The sequence below is a fragment of the Triticum urartu genome, chromosome 2, assembly GCF_003073215.2.
Source record: "Triticum urartu cultivar G1812 chromosome 2, Tu2.1, whole genome shotgun sequence".
In the NCBI taxonomy this organism is placed as follows: Eukaryota; Viridiplantae; Streptophyta; class Magnoliopsida; order Poales; family Poaceae; genus Triticum; species Triticum urartu.
In genome coordinates, this window is record NC_053023.1 from 472,722,014 (window position 1) to 472,739,642 (window position 17,629).

Here is a 17,629-nt window from a genome sequence, read left to right on the forward strand (position 1 = left end):
GTTTGTGTCTAGAGTTGTGTTGTGATATCTTCCTGTGAGTCCTTGATCTTGATCGTACACATTTGCGTGTATGATAGTGTACGATTAAATCGAGGGCGTCACACGAGCAGAGACTCACGATCGATGTGACCCCGTCACCCCATCTCGAGTACTTGCGGCAAGGGCTAAGAATTCCCGGCCACGCCTCGTAAGTATCTCGCGGGTACCTTCCAAGTCAACCCGACTCCACATCACTCGCTATTAAGCTCACGCGGGTACCCCTCAGGGTCGACCCGTCTTTAGTAACATGGCTCAGTGCAAAGTCATAGTAACCATAGTAATTGTGTGTCTAACACCAAGGGAAAAACCCGAGGAATCACCCTCGGTGAATTCCACTCGATGTTATCATCAAGGTGAATGTAAGAGGATCCACCCTCGAGGTTCACATTTGACGAGTTGCACGATAGAGCCGTAACGGAAGTGGTTAAGGAGGAAATCACCCTCGATGACCTTGACCATATAGCTACACTACAGAGATCTCATCAGGAGTGATGTAAGAGGTTCCACCCTCAGCACTCGATAGTAACTCTATAGTCGTACAACTAGGGGGGTGATGTGCGGTGTCGGGGCCTGGACGTCGATCACGTTGATCGAGTCATCGAACATAAAGCGGGGCAACTGGGACAAGGTGGGGGTCACTGATGGATCACTAACCATCCTATACTAAGCAGTTTAGGATAAGCGGGTAAGGTATGAAAGCAGGTAGCAACAACAGGCTATGCATCAGAGTAGGATCATACAGAAAGCAGTAGCAGTTCTAATGCAAGCATGAGAGGGAAAGAAATGGGCGATATCGGAATGCTCAAGGGGGGTTTGCTTGCCTGGAAGCTCTGCTGAAAAAGAAGAAGTGTCGTCGTCGACGTAGTCGATCACAGGGGCATCAGCAGCGGTCTCGGGGTCTACCGGAGAGAAGAGGGGGAAGACACAATAAATACAAAGCGAACAGATGCATGACAAGACAACAAGCGGCACAGGGGTGTTCTAACGCGGTGCTACACGATATTGGCGAAGGGGGAATTCAGCCTGGAATGTTTTCCTGAAATTTGGCATTTTTGGACAGATGAAATGAAGGGGGAAAGTTGCATGTTCACTATGCTAGGGGCATGTGGCAGACGAACGGACTGCGTATTCGGATTTGTCTCGTTGTTCTGAGCAACTTTCATGTATAAAACTTTTTCATCCGAGTTATAGATTAATTTCTATGATTTTTTAAAGATTTAAAAGATTTACTAAAATTATTATTAATTCGAAAATAAATGGTAAAATGCTAGATGCACCCATCTCTGCGTACACAGAAGTGTACCAGAGGCTGACAGGTGGACCAGGGGTCCTAGTTGACCAGTCAACGTTTGACTGGTCAACAGGAGTGGGGCCCCCTGTCATTGACTGTTTAAACTAAATACATGTTTAATTAACTAACTAGGTAATTAGGTTAATTAAGCAGGTTAATTAGATTAATTTAATTAATTCTGATTAAACTTAATTAAACCAATTTGATTAAGTTAATTAATTAATTATATATATATTTTTTAATCAATTTTTTTTGGCGTGGGGCACATATGCCAGTGGGCCACTGGGGCCAAGCGGGCGGTGCTAACGGGTGCATCGGCGCCCGATGGGCGCGTGCAAGGCGAAGCACGCCCGGGCGCATGGCGAGGCCGTTGTGGCGGGGCGAGGTAGGGGGAAGGACCGGCCAGCGCTGGCGAGCGGCGGCGCCGGGCCGACCACGCGATAGGGGAAGAGGCCCCGGGCGCGGCCATGGCCAGCTAGGCGCGAGGGAGACAAGCGGGCGCGGCTTGGGCGTCGCGGGGAGGCCGGAGAGCTGCAGCAGGGGGGAGCAGCGAGCGCTGTGGAGCAGCGCGGCAGGCGGGCACGGGCGGCGGGCGACGACGCTAGGCAAGCGAGCGGCGCAAGCGGGGTACGGCAGCTGCTGCAGCAGTAGCCAATGGGCGGAGTCGGCGCGAGGTAGGGGCGGCGGTCAGTGGACGAGTGCGGCCAGGCGAGCGGCAGGGCGCGGGTGGCTCCGACGGGGCTCGCGCGGGCGGCGTGGCTGGGATGCACGCCGTCGAGTGCGGCGGTGGGCGCACGCAATAGCAGCCGCGTCACAAGCAGAGCAGCGCAGCATTGGGGGCAACAACGCGTGGCATCGCGACGGGCGCGGCGCGAAGGCACGGTGGGATGGTTGGTAGCGACGCGTGCGGTGAGGCGACCTACGGCGACCAGAGCATAGTGGAGCGGAGCGAGGGCGGACGAGGCCTCACCGGGGCCCTGTAGTTGTGCAAAAGTTGGCTCGGAAAGGAGCCGGGAGGCGATCGTCGACATTGGTCGGCGAGGCGAGGCATAGGCCTCCCGCGGGCGACGCGCGACGAAGGAAGGGCGAGGAGGCAATGGCGGGAAGGAGGTCCGGCAACGGGGCGGCTCGGCTTGGAGTCGGGGACACGTCCGACGACGGCGATTGGCGTCGGGGCACTGGGTTTGGCCCAATCTAGATCGGATCGGGAGGGGAGAGGGAGATATTTGTGCGAGGGGGAGGGTCACGTCGTTCTTATCCCCTCCATGGAAACGCCGATGACGTGGTGTGGCGGGGACGCGCGGGAGGAGCCCCGGTCGGATGAACAGGGAAGGAGGACGACGACCGTGGAGGTGGGCTGCGGGGTTGGGCCGCGATGGGCCGTGCCCGGCTGCCAGCTGGACCGAGAGGCCCGGGGGGGTTCTTCCTTTCTCTTTTTTTCTTTTTTTAAATAGAGATAGAAAAATGATTATTTAGGGTAACCAAAAGAGCTGAGAAAAATATGGGACTTAGCCTATTAAATAGTTTGCATTTTTAGGCAGTGCCACAAAAAGGTTTGGAGGCCATAGGAATCCATTTGCATTTTTCACACATAAAATAACACTTTAAAATGCTGAAATTGCATTGTAATAATTGCTACAGTCCATCTTAGCTCTTAGGTGTTGTTGTTTTCCTTAACAATTAAATGTTATGGAATTTTGGCTAAATGATGAACTATTTTGCAGCAACTTTGGTGCAACTCCATTTTTCACTTGCAAAATAGAATTTCTTTTCAAAGTGGAATTTCAAATGATATTTGAATTGAAGTTGATCAAGCGCTGTTTAACAAAACAATCTGCTTTAATCACAGTGGCTTACTGTAGCATGACACTGGGGGTGTTACAATCAGGTACTAAGTGATCACGTGATCCATATCAACTAAACCATGTCCGATCATCACGTGAGATGGAGTAGTTTTCAATGGTGAACATCACTATGTTGATCATATCTACTATATGATTCACGCTCGACCTTTCGGTCTCAGTGTTCCGAGGCCATATCTGCATGTGCTAGGCTCGTCAAGTTTAACCTGAGTATTCTGCTTGTGCAAAACTGCCTTGCACCCGTTATATGTGAACGTAGAGCTTATCACACTCGATCATCATGTGGTGTCTCGGCATGACGAACTGTAGCAACAGTGCATACTCAGGGAGAACACTTATACCTTAAAATTTAGTGAGAGATCATCTTATAATGCTACCGACGTACTAAGCAACATAAGATGCATAAAAGATAAACATCACATGCAATCAATATAAGTGACATGATATGGCCATCATCATCTTATGCCTTTGATCTCCATCTCTAAAGCACCGTCATGATCACCATCATCACTGACTTGATACCTTGATCTCCATCGTAGCATCGTTGTCATCTCGCCAACTATTGCTTCTACGACTATCGCTACCGCTTAGAGATAATGTAAAGCAATTATATGACGATTGCATTTCATACAATAAACCAATGACCATATGGCTCCTGCCAGTTGCCGATAACTTTTACAAAACATGATCATCTCATACAACAATTTATATATCATCACGTCTTGACCATATCACATCACAACATGCCCTGCAAAAACAAGTTAGACGTCCTCTACTTTGTTGTTGCAAGTTTTACGTGGCTACTACGGGCTTCTAGTAAGAACTGTTCTTACCTACGCATCAAACACCACAACGATTTTTCGTCAAGTGTGTTGTTTTAACCTTCAACAAGAACCGGGCATAGTCAAACTCGATTCAACTAAAGCTGGAGAAAAAGATACCCACTAGCCACATGTGTGCGAAGCACGGTGGTAGAACCAGTCTCATGAAAGCGGTCATGTAATGTCGGTCTGGGCCGCTTCATCCAACAATACCGCCGAATCAAAGTATGACATGCTGGTAAGAAATATGACTATTATCGCCCACAACTCTTTGTGTTCTACTCGTGCATATAACATCTACGCATAGACCTGGCTCGGATGCCACTGTTGGGGAACGCGGTATTTCAAAATTTTCACCTACGATCATGCGAGATCTATCTAGGAGATGCATAGCAACAAGAGGGGAGAGTGTGTCTATGTACCCTCGTAGACCGAAAGCGGAAGCGTTTAGTAACGTGGTTGATGTAGTCGAACGTCTTAGCGATACAACCGATCAAGTATCGAACACACGACACCTCCGCGATCTGCACACGTTTAGCTCGGTGACATCCCTCAAACTCTTGATCCAATTGACCCTGAGGGAGAGTTTCGTCAGCACGACGGCGTGGCGACGGTGATGATGAAGTTACCGACGCATGGCTTCGCCTAAGCACTACAACGATGTGACCGAGATGTGTAATTGTGGAGGGGGGCACCGCACACGGCTAAAAGATCAACTTGTGTGTCTTTGGGGTGCCCCCTCCCCACGTATATAAAGGGTGGAGGAGAGGAGGCCGGCCCTAGGAGGGGGAGCGCCATGGAGGGAGTCCTACTTGGACTAGGCCTACTTGGACTCCTAGTCCAAGTAGGATTCGCCCCCCCCCCCCTTCCTAGTCCAAGTAGGAGAAGAAGGGAAAGAGGAGAGAAGAGAAGGAAGGAGGGGGCGCCGCCCCCTCCCCTTGTCCAATTCGGACTGGGCAACGGGGGGCACCACCTCTGGCCGCCCTCTCTCTTCTCCACTAAGGCTCATTGCGGCCCATTAATCCCCTGGGGGGTTTCGGTAACCCCCCGGTACTCTGAAAAATGCCCGAACCTATCTGAAACCATTCCGGTGTCCAAACATAACCTTCCAATATATCCATCTCTATGTCTCGACCATTTTGAGACTCCTCATCACGTCTGTGATCTCATCCGGGACTCCAAACAACCTTCGGTCATCAAATCACATAAACTCATAATACAAATCGTCATCGAACATTAAGCGTGCGGTCCCTACAGGTTCGAGAACTATGTAGACATGACCGAGACACATCTTCGGTCAATAACCAATACCGGAACCTGGATGCTCATATTGGTTCTTACATATTCTACGAAGATCTTTATCGGTCAAACCGCATAACAACATATGTTGTTCCCTTTGTCATCGGTATGTTACTTGCCCGAGATTCGATCGTCGGTATCATCATACCTAGTTCAATCTCGTCATCGGCAAGTCTCTTTACTCGTTCCGTAATGCATCATCCCGTGAGTAACTCATTATTCACATTGCCTGCAAGGCTCATAGTGATGTGCATTATCGAGAGGGCTCAGAGATACCTCTCCGATACATGGAGTGACAAATCCTAATATCGATCTATGCCAACTCAACAAACACCATCGGAGACACCTGTAGAGCATCTTTATAATCACCCAGTTACGTTGTGACGTTTCATAGCACACAAGGTGTTCCTCCGGTATTCGGGAGTTGCATAATCTCATAGTCCGAGGAACATGTATAAGTCATGAAGAAAGCAGTAGCAATGAAACTGTAACGATCATCGTGCTAAGCTAACGGATGGGTCAAGTCAATCACATCATTCTCTAATGATGTGATCCCGCTTATCAAATGGCAACTCTTTGTCCATGGCTAGGAAACTTAACCATCTTTGATTAACGAGCTAGTCAAGTAGAGGCATACTAGGGACACTCTGTTTGTCTATGTATTCACACATGTACTAAGTTTCCGGTTAATATAATTCTAGCATGAATAATAAACATTTATGATGATATAAGAAAATATAAATAACAACTTTATTCTTGCCTCTAGGGCATATTTCCTTCAGGATGCGCAAAAGGAGATGATGAAGTGGGACCGGAAGAGGGCAGAGAAGAAGCTCGAAATTGAGAGGGTGAAGATCGAGTTGGAGAAGCTGGAGACGGCGGTCAAATGGGAACTCGAGAAGGCCAAGACATTTGGCGAGATAGAGCTTGAGAAGGAGAGGTTGTAACTCACACGAGAAGCAGAGGATGCGAAGATCATGTTGGCGGACGAAACCCTCTATCGGCGACCGCAGGGAGTACAAGGCGGCAACGGCGGCGGCAGCAGGGACAACGGATCATGAGGCCCGGATGCAGGTGAGCAGGACGAGCAGGACACATTCCGCCAGGAGTAGGCATCCGGCCAGTGATCCGAAGCCATTTGTCATGCTCGGACATTGATTTCATTTTGGCATGTCCGGTTTATTGGACTATGATTTGCTTTACTTGGTTTCGAACTGTTGAACTCAGATAATTTGTATCGTATGATCGACCTTCATGGATCGCATGGATTTGAGGATCGGTATCCAAGGTATGTGGATGTGAGGTGCAATATATGAGAGGCCGACCAGTGCCGTCTGCCGACACTCTCTCGGGCGTATAGAGGGGTGAATTTGTCAATTTCAAGTGTAGATGCTCTAACCAACTTGGTTCAGACCTAGACTTTCACCCCAAAGGTTGAGACCATGCTTGAATAGCAGCACCATCGAAGTCACATATGTGTTGTCGTCACCATTTTTCCACAACCTTAATAGCTATATGTGATGTGATACCGCCCCACTGCCAGCCATCCCTCACACCAATCTGCTGTCCATAGCTTGCATCTCATGCAACTATTTAAATATATATGCTTAAATTGATATTGATCTATATATGCATGTTTAATATATATGCTTAAATTGAAAATGATCTATATATATATATATATATATATATATATATATATGTGCATGTTAAATTAAAACAACGGACATATCGCTCCCTATAATAGTTTTAGAATTACCGGGCAAAGTCAGCTGGGAGGGGGTGGCAAGCGAACGTTATTTGCTGGCGTTTTTAGTTGTTAGGCGAGATGAAACGATGACAGTTTTTAAATGAAAATTGCCTCCTCACCAAGAAACTGCCATGTGGCATAAGAGAATGACACACCTCGCCACTTGTTCACAACTAAAACTGCCACAAAATCGTTCACATATGTCACCCTTCCTGTCGAAGGTTCACCTTCGCCAGCTAACGTCGTCCTAGAATTATAGTTTTGGAATCACTTATGTACAAAATATATTTGTAAAAATTGCATACCATGTTGACACAACATGACTGTAGGGCCTATAAACTGAGAGCGGCTTGCTAAAAAGAAGAGAACTGAAAGCGATTATGGGCCATGACATACCAACCATCTTATCGTTGTCACTACAGTTTTGCAAGCATCTGACTAGATTATTCGTTCTGGTTCAGGTACTAACTCACCTCACCGACTGAAGAACGTGGGTGCTGGTGAGGAAATTGGTGCAGGTACATGAATTGAATTAAGAATGGGAAAATAGCATACGGTGGAGTCTGATCGCTTACTCGAGTTTGATATTGTTATTACCTTGAATATTGACAGTATGTACTCACGCAAATCTCATGTTTAGATCGGTAACGATTAGCAGCAATTTAGAAACAATTATTTCTTGATCGTCTACATGTCAAAAAAGATCTTGATTGCCTACGAAATAGCCAGATCGATATAATTTAATTACACCTGGACGAATCTTTGCAAGGTTCGTCCGAATGTTGTGGCAGTACCACATGATCATACAGCGATGACAAATCATTCACATGATAATATAAACAAACGCTTAATCAAGACAGCACCAGAATGGGCTGGCAGTGAAGTGAACGCAACCACCAAAAGACGCGGAAGCACCATGGTAAATAGTACCAGACCTGTGTCTGTGACTGCTACTTTTCACGATCCAAGAAATCTGAGATCTCAGGGGTTTGGTACCCTGTCATACGTTTCACAAGAAAAGAAAAGTACCCTGTTCTATCTGGTTGGCTCATTTGCATTAGCAAATCTGTTCGTGCTAAGAGATGCTCCTCCAACTCATGGCCCCTACTGAAAAAAATTACTGAGCCCATCATAAGATCTTAAATCTTGCAAGAAGCATGGATTTAACTGAAATGATAATCACAAGAGAACACCACACGAACTCGAAATCCTCTGACCCATATGGTCCATCTCAGATGAAGGGTGGGGAGAAGCAGGCAAGCAGGATAATTTCCTTCCATGAAGAGGAAAGTCCATTCGATTCAAGGGAGATCCCAACAAAAGACGGGGTGGGAGAGAGAGAGAAAACAAGAGTTCTTCAATCGACACAATACATCGAAGGAGCAGTAAATAAACTCCCTTTCTTATGACATGTATATGATCTTTCCTTCTCTCTTCATCATCGGGCGTTCTTGATTCTCGAGCCCGATGCTTGGGCTGCGTCACTGGGTCGCGACGGTGCCGGATGAGGAGGATGGTGAGGCCGGGTGCCGCGGCACCGCGTTGGCCGCGGCCGGTGAAGGAGGCGAAGAAGGACGGCTTCCCTGGGCCTGGCCGTGGCCGTGGCCCTGGGAGTTGGTACGATGGAAACGGCACTTGAAGGACCCCGCGTGGGTGGCCGGCGCACAGACGCATTTGGAAGCGGGTCCGTGGCCTGCGCCGGACGGCGCCGACGCCGACCCGGGCCACCTCCTCCGCGTATTCTTGGGCGACGCGGCCTCGCCGGTCGGCGTGGTGCTGTTGCTGTGGTGGCCGTGGGCGTGGAACCTCCCCTCCTCCCCCGTGGTGTCCACGTAGTTGGAAGCCATTTCTGCCCCCTGTGTTTCCTGTTTCTGCATAGGCATTGAATTTAACGCTCGAGTAAATACATGATTCGTTCCGATTTCCAAATAACCCGAGATTTAGATCGAGGGTTCATTAGGAGTACTAATCAACAACCCAACAAGGAGGATGGTTGGTGGTAATCAGTTGCGTGTTAGCGCACATACAGGTGAAAATAACACTAGAAAGCAGCAGAAGAAGAACAGAAAGAACTTGAGATTAGCAGCAGAGTCACTCTACCTAGAAATCTGCAAGAGGGGAGGGAAGCAGAGCAGAGCAGCTGCCGGGGCGAGAGGAGGTGCCGAGAGCGGCAAACTGCGTTGCCCCGGCGAATACCCCTCGCTTTATACGGGCAAGGCCTGCCCGCGGGCAGCTGCCCGGGATTCCTCCCGGGCCCCGAAACCGTGGGCCCCGCCCACTGCCCCGACGGCCCCACCCACCGTCTCGGTCGGATTCGGATGGGAACGAGATCTCGCACGCAGGGACAAGCGAACGCCGGCGGTTGCGCATAATTCCGGGACACCTGTGGGCTCCCGTCACGATGAGCCAACGAGATTGGAGCGGCGCCGCCGCGCCAAATCCGGGGCGCCCACAGACTACTCCGTCGCGGCTAGAGCGCGCGCGCAGCAACCTACTGCCACTGGACTTTTTCTTTTTCTTTTTCTTTTTCTGCGTTAATGGATAGCACTCGACTCGAGTACTCGTGACGTCCTACCTACATACAGTACCCAGCATGGCAGCATCCATCGGTCATGGCGTGGGTGCGCGAGAGGCGTCTGCCCACTCGCCTCGAGTTCACGACACATGGGCGCGGCGGCAGGTATGCAGCGCGGCGCTACGTTTGCTATGCCACGTTAGGGGTCTGGACCGTGCCGACGCGCGCGGGTAGTCGGACGGAACACGGAACGGCGACGCATGGCAACGAGCAGCCCAACCACCCGAGGCCAAAGGAGCAAAACAAAAGGAACCGAGAGTCCGACACGGCGGAGCCGCCGACCGCCAAGGGTAAACGATTCTCCAGTTTCTCACCGGGCGTGCTACGGGCCTACAGCATGGTCGATCGATCGTGACATCCTGACATATATCAGTTTTTGAGGATGATTGGGCCGATCGTTATCACATCCTTGCGTGGTGGTGGCTCCAATTAGATCGGACACTTCTCTAGCACACCGCGCCTACTTCAAGTCGGCGCGTCGCTCGCTCACCTCGCAGCACGTCCGTCGCGCTCGCCCCGGCCCTGTTGGCTATACCTTCCACGCTACGGAATCTGACACGTGCCAGGCTCAGTACTAGACTTACGTGAGAGTATCACAGTAAGTATTCTTTTTTGACAGGAGGTTGAATCCCCGGCCTTTGCATCAGCGAGATGCATCTAATTGTTTTTGTTAATTACTCCTTCCATTCACAAACTACAAGATGTTTTTGTACTTTATACATATTGAAATGAGTAGCAAACGCACTAAAATGTGTCTATGTACATTAAATTTCGAAAAAAAGATAGAATATCTTATATTCGTGAATGGAGGGAGTATTAAGCAGCGTATAAATAAAAACAACCACTTAAAAAAAGATAAACATTCTTGTATCACCGTCGTCACGTCAGTTGGACAAGGATTTTCAGCCTGCTTGTTAAGACCAACCAATGAAAACCAACACAACAACAAATAGACAAGCCTTTAACAAGATAAAGGTACAATTTCGTCGATGCTGAGCAAAACCAATAATGGTAAGTGCAAGAGTTTTCATCAGAACATGAAACGGTGTTTAAGTCAACATCTTGTATCTGCAGTACTCCACGCCAGGCCAAAAAGGCAATAACAGATTGGTGGGGTGTCTTCACACCCTAGACCACCACCATGTTCGCCGGGAGGGTGCCAATGTCTCTGTGCATATCTGGCTGCTGCCACTCAACACCAGCGTGAGTTATACTGCAACATACACCATATTGTTGGAGTCACTGCGTCGGTGCTAGATGTCGGTGAGGAACCGCTGACGTGCCCCAAATTCACCAGCGCCAGACGCTGCTGCTGGTGCCACAAACCATCTCGTGCGATGGGCATTGCCTTCACACCAAAGGAAAATCTCCTTTGCGCCGCCAGCGAGTGACCACCATGCCACACGGAACCACCATTGTTGCGCATGCAGATACGCCAACGCACATGCAAATGTGTCGCCGCACCACTTGATCTCCTTGTTGCGGTTGCCGAGCCCCCCCCCCACACACACACAATAACTAGCTGCAGCACCATCGCGCTACTAATGCCCAAGCCCTTGCATTACTCATATGAGGCGTCCAAGTTAACTAACATCAACACGGACGTCATCCTAGGTTGCCACTCACTGGCCGGTCAGATGAACACAAGGGATTGCTCCTCCACGAGCACCCGTCGAACCTCAACCGCGAGTGCCAAGATCCAGTTTACCATTGTCGTCCCATGATGCCTGGGGGTCCCACGGATTTGTCTCACATGGGTCGCGTCAGCCCCGTCTACGGGTGCGCACGGGCTCGCCGCCCATGAACTACAAATCCATGCCCCTCCCGAGGTGGCATGCAAATCTTTGTCAAGAACTAAGCCTACGAAAGCCTATCATCAGCGCTAGCGTGCCCGCCTCACTACCATGGGTAGTTCGAGGATGTCCGCGCCCGACAACCTACAACATCCAAAAGGAATCAGCACCGCCATCCTGCCCGGCAACAACACGGTGGTACGCCAATCCACGTTAAGGAACTACCTCAAGATCTAGATCCTTGTGAAGACTCTCACTAGCAAGACCATCACACTTGGGGTGAAAACCCTTTGACATCACCGACGATGTCAAGGCCAAGATCTACCCGGTGAGGAGCTACTTCCAGGGGCATGCCCCCCGTCACTTGCCTCCCATGGATGCCCGAGGACCCGCCAACGACCAGTCGATGGCGGGCGCGGCGATAGGACTGCTCAGACCTACAGTGGCCTAGACCTGCAACATCCAATCGTAGCCCAAGGCGCGCTGTCTCGCATGTGCGGCTTCCCTTGGAAGGCAAGTCGCATGCATGGTGGCTCACTGCGACATGGGTGCTACTTGGCAGGGCGTACAATAGTGACGGGCGCGAAGTCAACAAAGCTGCCCCGATGGGACATGCGTATGCTCCCGACTACGCGCCTCGTCGCCATGTGCCTCTCACAGTTACTATGTTAGGTACTCCACTATGCAACCACCTTATTTACTACTTTGTAGCCGATGTGGCAAACCCTTATGACTATAAAAGGAGGCCCAGACTACTTAGATCAGGGTTGGGCACTTAATAGTTCCAGGCTCCCAGCTAGTTCCCACACACTGCACCAACATCGTTTCCTAGCCCCAGCTACGGAAACCAACACTTGTGAACCTTGTTCACCATATCCAATGAGAAAGACAAGCAGGACCTAGGGTATTATGCTTCTTAGCAGCCGAAGTTGTGTAAAAATCTTCATGTCCTAGAGGTAGGATTCGTGCATCTCTTCGCCCCTCATCGAACCAAGAAAGGGTGCATCACTTATCCTTGGTGTTGTGTTTCACACACACGACAACCATCATCTCCTTCACCGCCTGACATCGTAGGTTGTCGAGGACAAACGTCGGCGACGGTGAACTCGCCACATGGTAGCCTATGGTGTCACTGTCAGTATTTTCCATGTGCATGGGGACGAACTTTGGGCTTGCGTGCAACATCTGTAGCGGCTACTTAGGGCAGAACCTCTCCCAACTCCACCAACTCTGCAAATTCAACTTCTCCAACCAGCTTCCCGCTTCACCTAGCGATAAAAAAATGTTTGGCAGCGACCTCAACTTCTCCCAACGCTGCAGCCCAGATGGGAGGCTACTGGCCTGTTGGGCGCTGGTTTGGGCCAGCTAGAGGCAGCACAGTTGGGGAGATGTCTATGCAAAGGCCGAAATAGAGGGTTAAACGGGCTGGGTTGCATGATGTGGAGATGCTGCTCCTTGCTTGGGCAAGCTTTCTCGGGCGTCAATGGCGTCGAAGGGAGCTCCTCCTTGCGATGGGCTCGCTGCTCCTGGCTGGCGGCGACATCTCAGGCATTAACAGGATGGGATCCAGAGGGAAAGAGCCTGAGATGGCCCGATCTGTCGGTGGAGGAGTGAATCTGACCAGCGATGGGGGTAGCGGGACGTGCCGGCGGGATCGGCGGTGCCGAGCCTTTCCTAGGGTTCGAGAGGGAGAGATGTTTCAGGGAGGGCTGCTGATTTGGGAGAGATGTGCAGTACCGATTCAGGAGGACTGGGTGGTTGGCTGAAGCCTTTTCCTAGATGGTGGCAAAATGGCTGTAAATACATGCAACTCTCACTTTTCCGTTTCCCAGAGCTCGGTTTCCCTAGCTTTGCTTTTTTGCACTACGACCTAGCTTAGCTTCGTGAATTCGGCTTTGTGGAGCTCAGGCATGTAGCGACCTGACCTCAAATGGTCAAGCCTCTGTGTTTCAGTGTCATCCCTGGATCGGCAATGCTGATACACACTGTACTCGAATGATTTATAACAGAGTGGCAATCACACGCTTATTACAACGAATGTCTCAAGAGAGAACTTATTACAATAAATATGGCTTAAGGCCATCTAATACGATAACAGTGGAAGACTTGGAAGATAAAGTGAGTCCATCAACTCCAACGACATAGCTGAGTGCATGACAAACGACCTATCGCACCCTTACTCGTCGTCTGAAAAGTCTGCAACATAATACGTTGCAGCCCGAAAACGGGTCAGCACATGGAATATGCTGGCAATATAACACAGTAGAGCAATGAACAGAATAATGCTATCACTACATGCATATATGGCTGGTGGAGGCTCTATGGTTATATGTTTTTGCGAAAAGCAAATTTTTCCCTACAACAAAGGAATAAATTTTATTTTAACTATCATGGTAGTTGAAACATCATTGAGAATGGTACCCCCATCTCAATCCCAATTAAAAATAATTATCAACCCAATAAATTAAATTAGAGTGATGAGATACAGTAGGATAATCCAAGTACTAGATACTCAAGATGTCCATAACCGGGGACACGGCTAACCATGATTAGTGTGTACACTCTGCAGAGGTTTGCACACTTTTCCCCACAAGACTCGATCTCCTCCGTTAGATTTCTCGCACTATACGGTGTTTGAGAAACGGATGACCGAGACACAGTCTTTCAGAAGCATTAACTCTTTACTTCGGGTGGACAGTTACACCTACTTTCCCTCTACATCTGCTAGCCCACCACTGAAAGAGGTCACACAACATACTCAACTATGCCAGAGCCCATAATGGCTTGTGGCTGCACACGGAAGTTTCTAGCATGAAAAATCTCATGATCCCTTTGAGCCTGTGTGGCGGACCGTAGGAGGATCACACGGTATATCCCCGGGATCTCCTAGGACAACACTGGTATATCCCCAGGTGCCCAAACAAGCAATCCACCCAGATGTGTATTAAAGTTGCCACCTTAAGTTGAACCATTAATTAACAATCTCACATCTGTCATGGATACACTCAAACCCAATCCACGTCTACGAGCATAACAATATAGGCGTAACGTAGAAGTAACTCCCAGGGTTTGATAATAAAACAGGTAATAGGTTCTACCACATCATCTACTTCCCAAACCCACATGTTAAGAGATCCTACTCATGCAATGTGTGAGGGTTGATACTAATGCATAAAAACTGGGAATGAAAAGAATATGATCAATGTGTTACTTGCCTTGCTGATGATCCGCAAAACTTAGAGACTCGTAGTAGCATGCTTCGCACTCCGGGTGTTCTATCACAAACAAACAATAGCATACATAAGCAATCAAGCAAAGATGCATGGGTAAAACTCAAATAAGAAGATCTAACTAGAAAGTTCAACTTAAGAACTCCGGTTTACAAAAAAATCAAATCAAACGGAGCAACGAAACTCAAACGGCAAAAGAAACAAGATCTGATTACTAATCTGGACTAAAGTCAAATTTTACAGTTTCAAAATCTTGTTCAAGTTGGTTAAACAGAAAGAGGGCTTCGATACGAAGATCCAGGCGCTTGAATCGCCTGATTCCGACAAACAAGCGAAAAGATAAACTAAAACAAAAATCGGATCAGAAATCACGATCGAAAATAATCATGAAAAAAACCCAAGAAAAAGAAAAACTGACGAACAGGCTAACGAACGAACGTTCGCTGTCTGTGACTAACGGGTGAACGACGTTCGTTGAAACGAACGAACGGACGAACGTCCGCAAAATAAACAAACCGACGGAAAGACCGATCTAACGAAATAAACCGGAAAATAAAAAACTAGGGTTTTAATCGAAGAAAACCGACCGATCAACGACGGTCAACGGCGACGAGATTGGGCGGTCGGTGGCGGCGGCGGCGGAGGCGGTGGCGCGCTAGGGTTTGGGCGCGGGGTGGGCTGGCGGCGGCGGTGGGCTGCGGGGCAGGGGGCCAGCTTATAAGGGGGGCGTGGGGAGGAGTCCGGGCCGGATACGGCCCGTAGGTCGGTTCCCTTTTTTTTTGAATAATTTCGACGCGCAGAAAAACAAAGAAAAAGAATACTAAACGGACTCCAAAAATCCCAAAATAAATTTCTCCGTCCTCTAAAATTATGCGGGACAAGGTGAACATTTATTTGGGCCTATAATGCAATTTTGAAAAACGCGTATTTTTCCTAATTCAAATAAAATAGCAATGGAATCCGAATAAAATCAAATATTTGATTTTAATATTTTTCCTCCAATATTTAATTTATTTTGGAGAAGTCATATTATCTCCGCTCATATATTTTAAGATGAAATATTTTCGGAGAGAAAAATAATAAAACAAATGATCCTCGTTTCGGTATTTGATAAAATTCAAATATGAAAACGGTGAAATCCCCAACTCTCTCTGAGGGTCCTTGAGTTACTTAGAATTTCGAGGATTGCGAAATGAAATGCAATAAAATATGATATGCAATGATGATCTAATGCATAACATTCCAAATTGAAAATTTGGGATGTTACAAACCTACCCCCTTAAGATGAATCTCACCCTCGAGATTCGGGTTGGCTAGAAAATAGGTGTCGGTGGTCTTTGCGCAGATCATCCTCTCGTTCCCAAGTGGCTTCATCCTCGGTATGGTGGCTCCACTGAACTTTGCAGAACTTGATAACCTTACTGCATGTGACTCGGTTGGCAGACTCTAGAATCTTGACAGGTTTCTCCTCATATGTCAAATCACTGTCCAATTGAATCGCTTCTACTGGTACTATATCCCTCAGAGGAATATCGGCCATCTCTGCATGACACTTCTTCAACTGGGAAACGTGAAACACATCATGCACTCCTGACAGTCCTTCGGGTAACTCTAACTTGTAGGCAACCTCTCCCATGCGTTCCAAAACACGGTACTGTCCCACAAATCTCGGGGCTAACTTTCCTTTAACACCAAAACGCTTAACTCCTCGAAGTGGTGATACTCGCAGATACGCTCTGTCTCCGATTTCATAGACCACCTCCTTACATTTTGAATCTGCATAACTCTTCTGTCGGGACTGAGCTACCTTCAGTCTATCTCGAATTAGCTTAACCTTCTCTTCGGACTCCTTAATCAAATCCGGTCCAAACAACTGACGGTCTCCAACTTCATCCCACAACAACGGTGTTCGACATCTTCTTCCATACAGGGCTTCGAAAGGTGTCATCTTCAAACTGGCCTGGTAGCTGTTGTTGTATGAGAACTCTGCGTAGGGCAGGTTGTCATCCCAACTAGATCCATAATCTAGCACACAAGCTCTCAACATGTCCTCCAGAATCTGATTGACTCGCTCTGTCTGTCCATCTGTCTATGGGTGAAAAGCTATACCGAACTCCAGCCTGGTACCCAAGGTCTCGTGCAGCTAGTGCCAGAACTTTGAAGTAAACTGTGTTCCTCTATCTGATATGATGGTCCTTGGAACTCCATGCAAACATACGATCCTGTCCATATATATCTTGGCCAACTTCACACTTGTATAGGTGGTTTTCACTAGGATAAAGTGGGCTACTTTGGTGAAGCGATCCACTACTACCCAGATAGAATCATATCCTAATCGGATCCTGGGCAATCCGGTGATAAAATCCATGCCAAGTTTATGCCACTTCCATTCGAGTATCGGCATAGGCTGCAGTAATCCTGCTGGTTTCTAATGTTCTGCTTTTACTCTCTGACATACATCACATACGGCTACATACTCGGCAATATCCTTCTTCATACCAGTCCACCAGAAATGCTCCTTCAAATCCAAATACATCTTGGTGTTTCCGGGGTGTATCGAGTATGGCGAGTCATGAGCTTCATGTAGTATCAACTTCCTGATCTCTGCATTATTGGGCACGTATATACGGTCTTCAAACCACAAGGTGTCGTGCTCATCCTCACGAAAACCTTTGGCTTTCCCTTCACTCATGTTCTCCTTTATCTTGGCAATCTCCTTGTCATCCTTCTGAGCTTCTCGAATCTTTTCCAACAATGTAGACTGAACATCCATTGCTGCAACAAAACCTCTAGGAACAATCTCCAAATGTAGCTCCCGGAGATCCCCGGCTAACTCCTTTGGCATCCCTCCGCTTACGAGGGTGTTAACATAACTCTTACGACTCAAAGTGTCTGCTACGACATTGGCCTTTCCTGGGTGATAATGCAGCTTCATGTCATAATCCTTTATAAGTTCCAACCATCTCCTC

The 17,629-nt window shown here is 48.4% G+C and overlaps 1 protein-coding gene across 2 annotated transcripts; it reads right to left on the reverse strand.

Moving 5' to 3' along the window:
- Nucleotides 1-8,321: 8,321 nt before the first annotated feature.
- On the reverse strand, nt 8,322-9,466 carry LOC125537985. 2 transcript variants are annotated; one of them, XM_048701299.1, is made up of 2 exons: nt 9,163-9,466; nt 8,322-8,933 (listed from the first exon to the last, which is right to left on the reverse strand). In XM_048701299.1, exon 2 carries the CDS (start codon nt 8,907-8,909, stop codon nt 8,544-8,546), a length of 366 nt encoding a protein of 121 aa, XP_048557256.1. In that variant the 5' UTR covers nt 8,910-8,933; nt 9,163-9,466; the 3' UTR covers nt 8,322-8,543. The 2 variants fall into 2 exon arrangements, with proteins under 2 accessions (XP_048557256.1, XP_048557257.1); XM_048701300.1 differs by having other exon boundaries at nt 8,322-8,927; nt 9,163-9,303.
- Between the last annotated feature and the right edge of the window lie 8,163 nt (nt 9,467-17,629).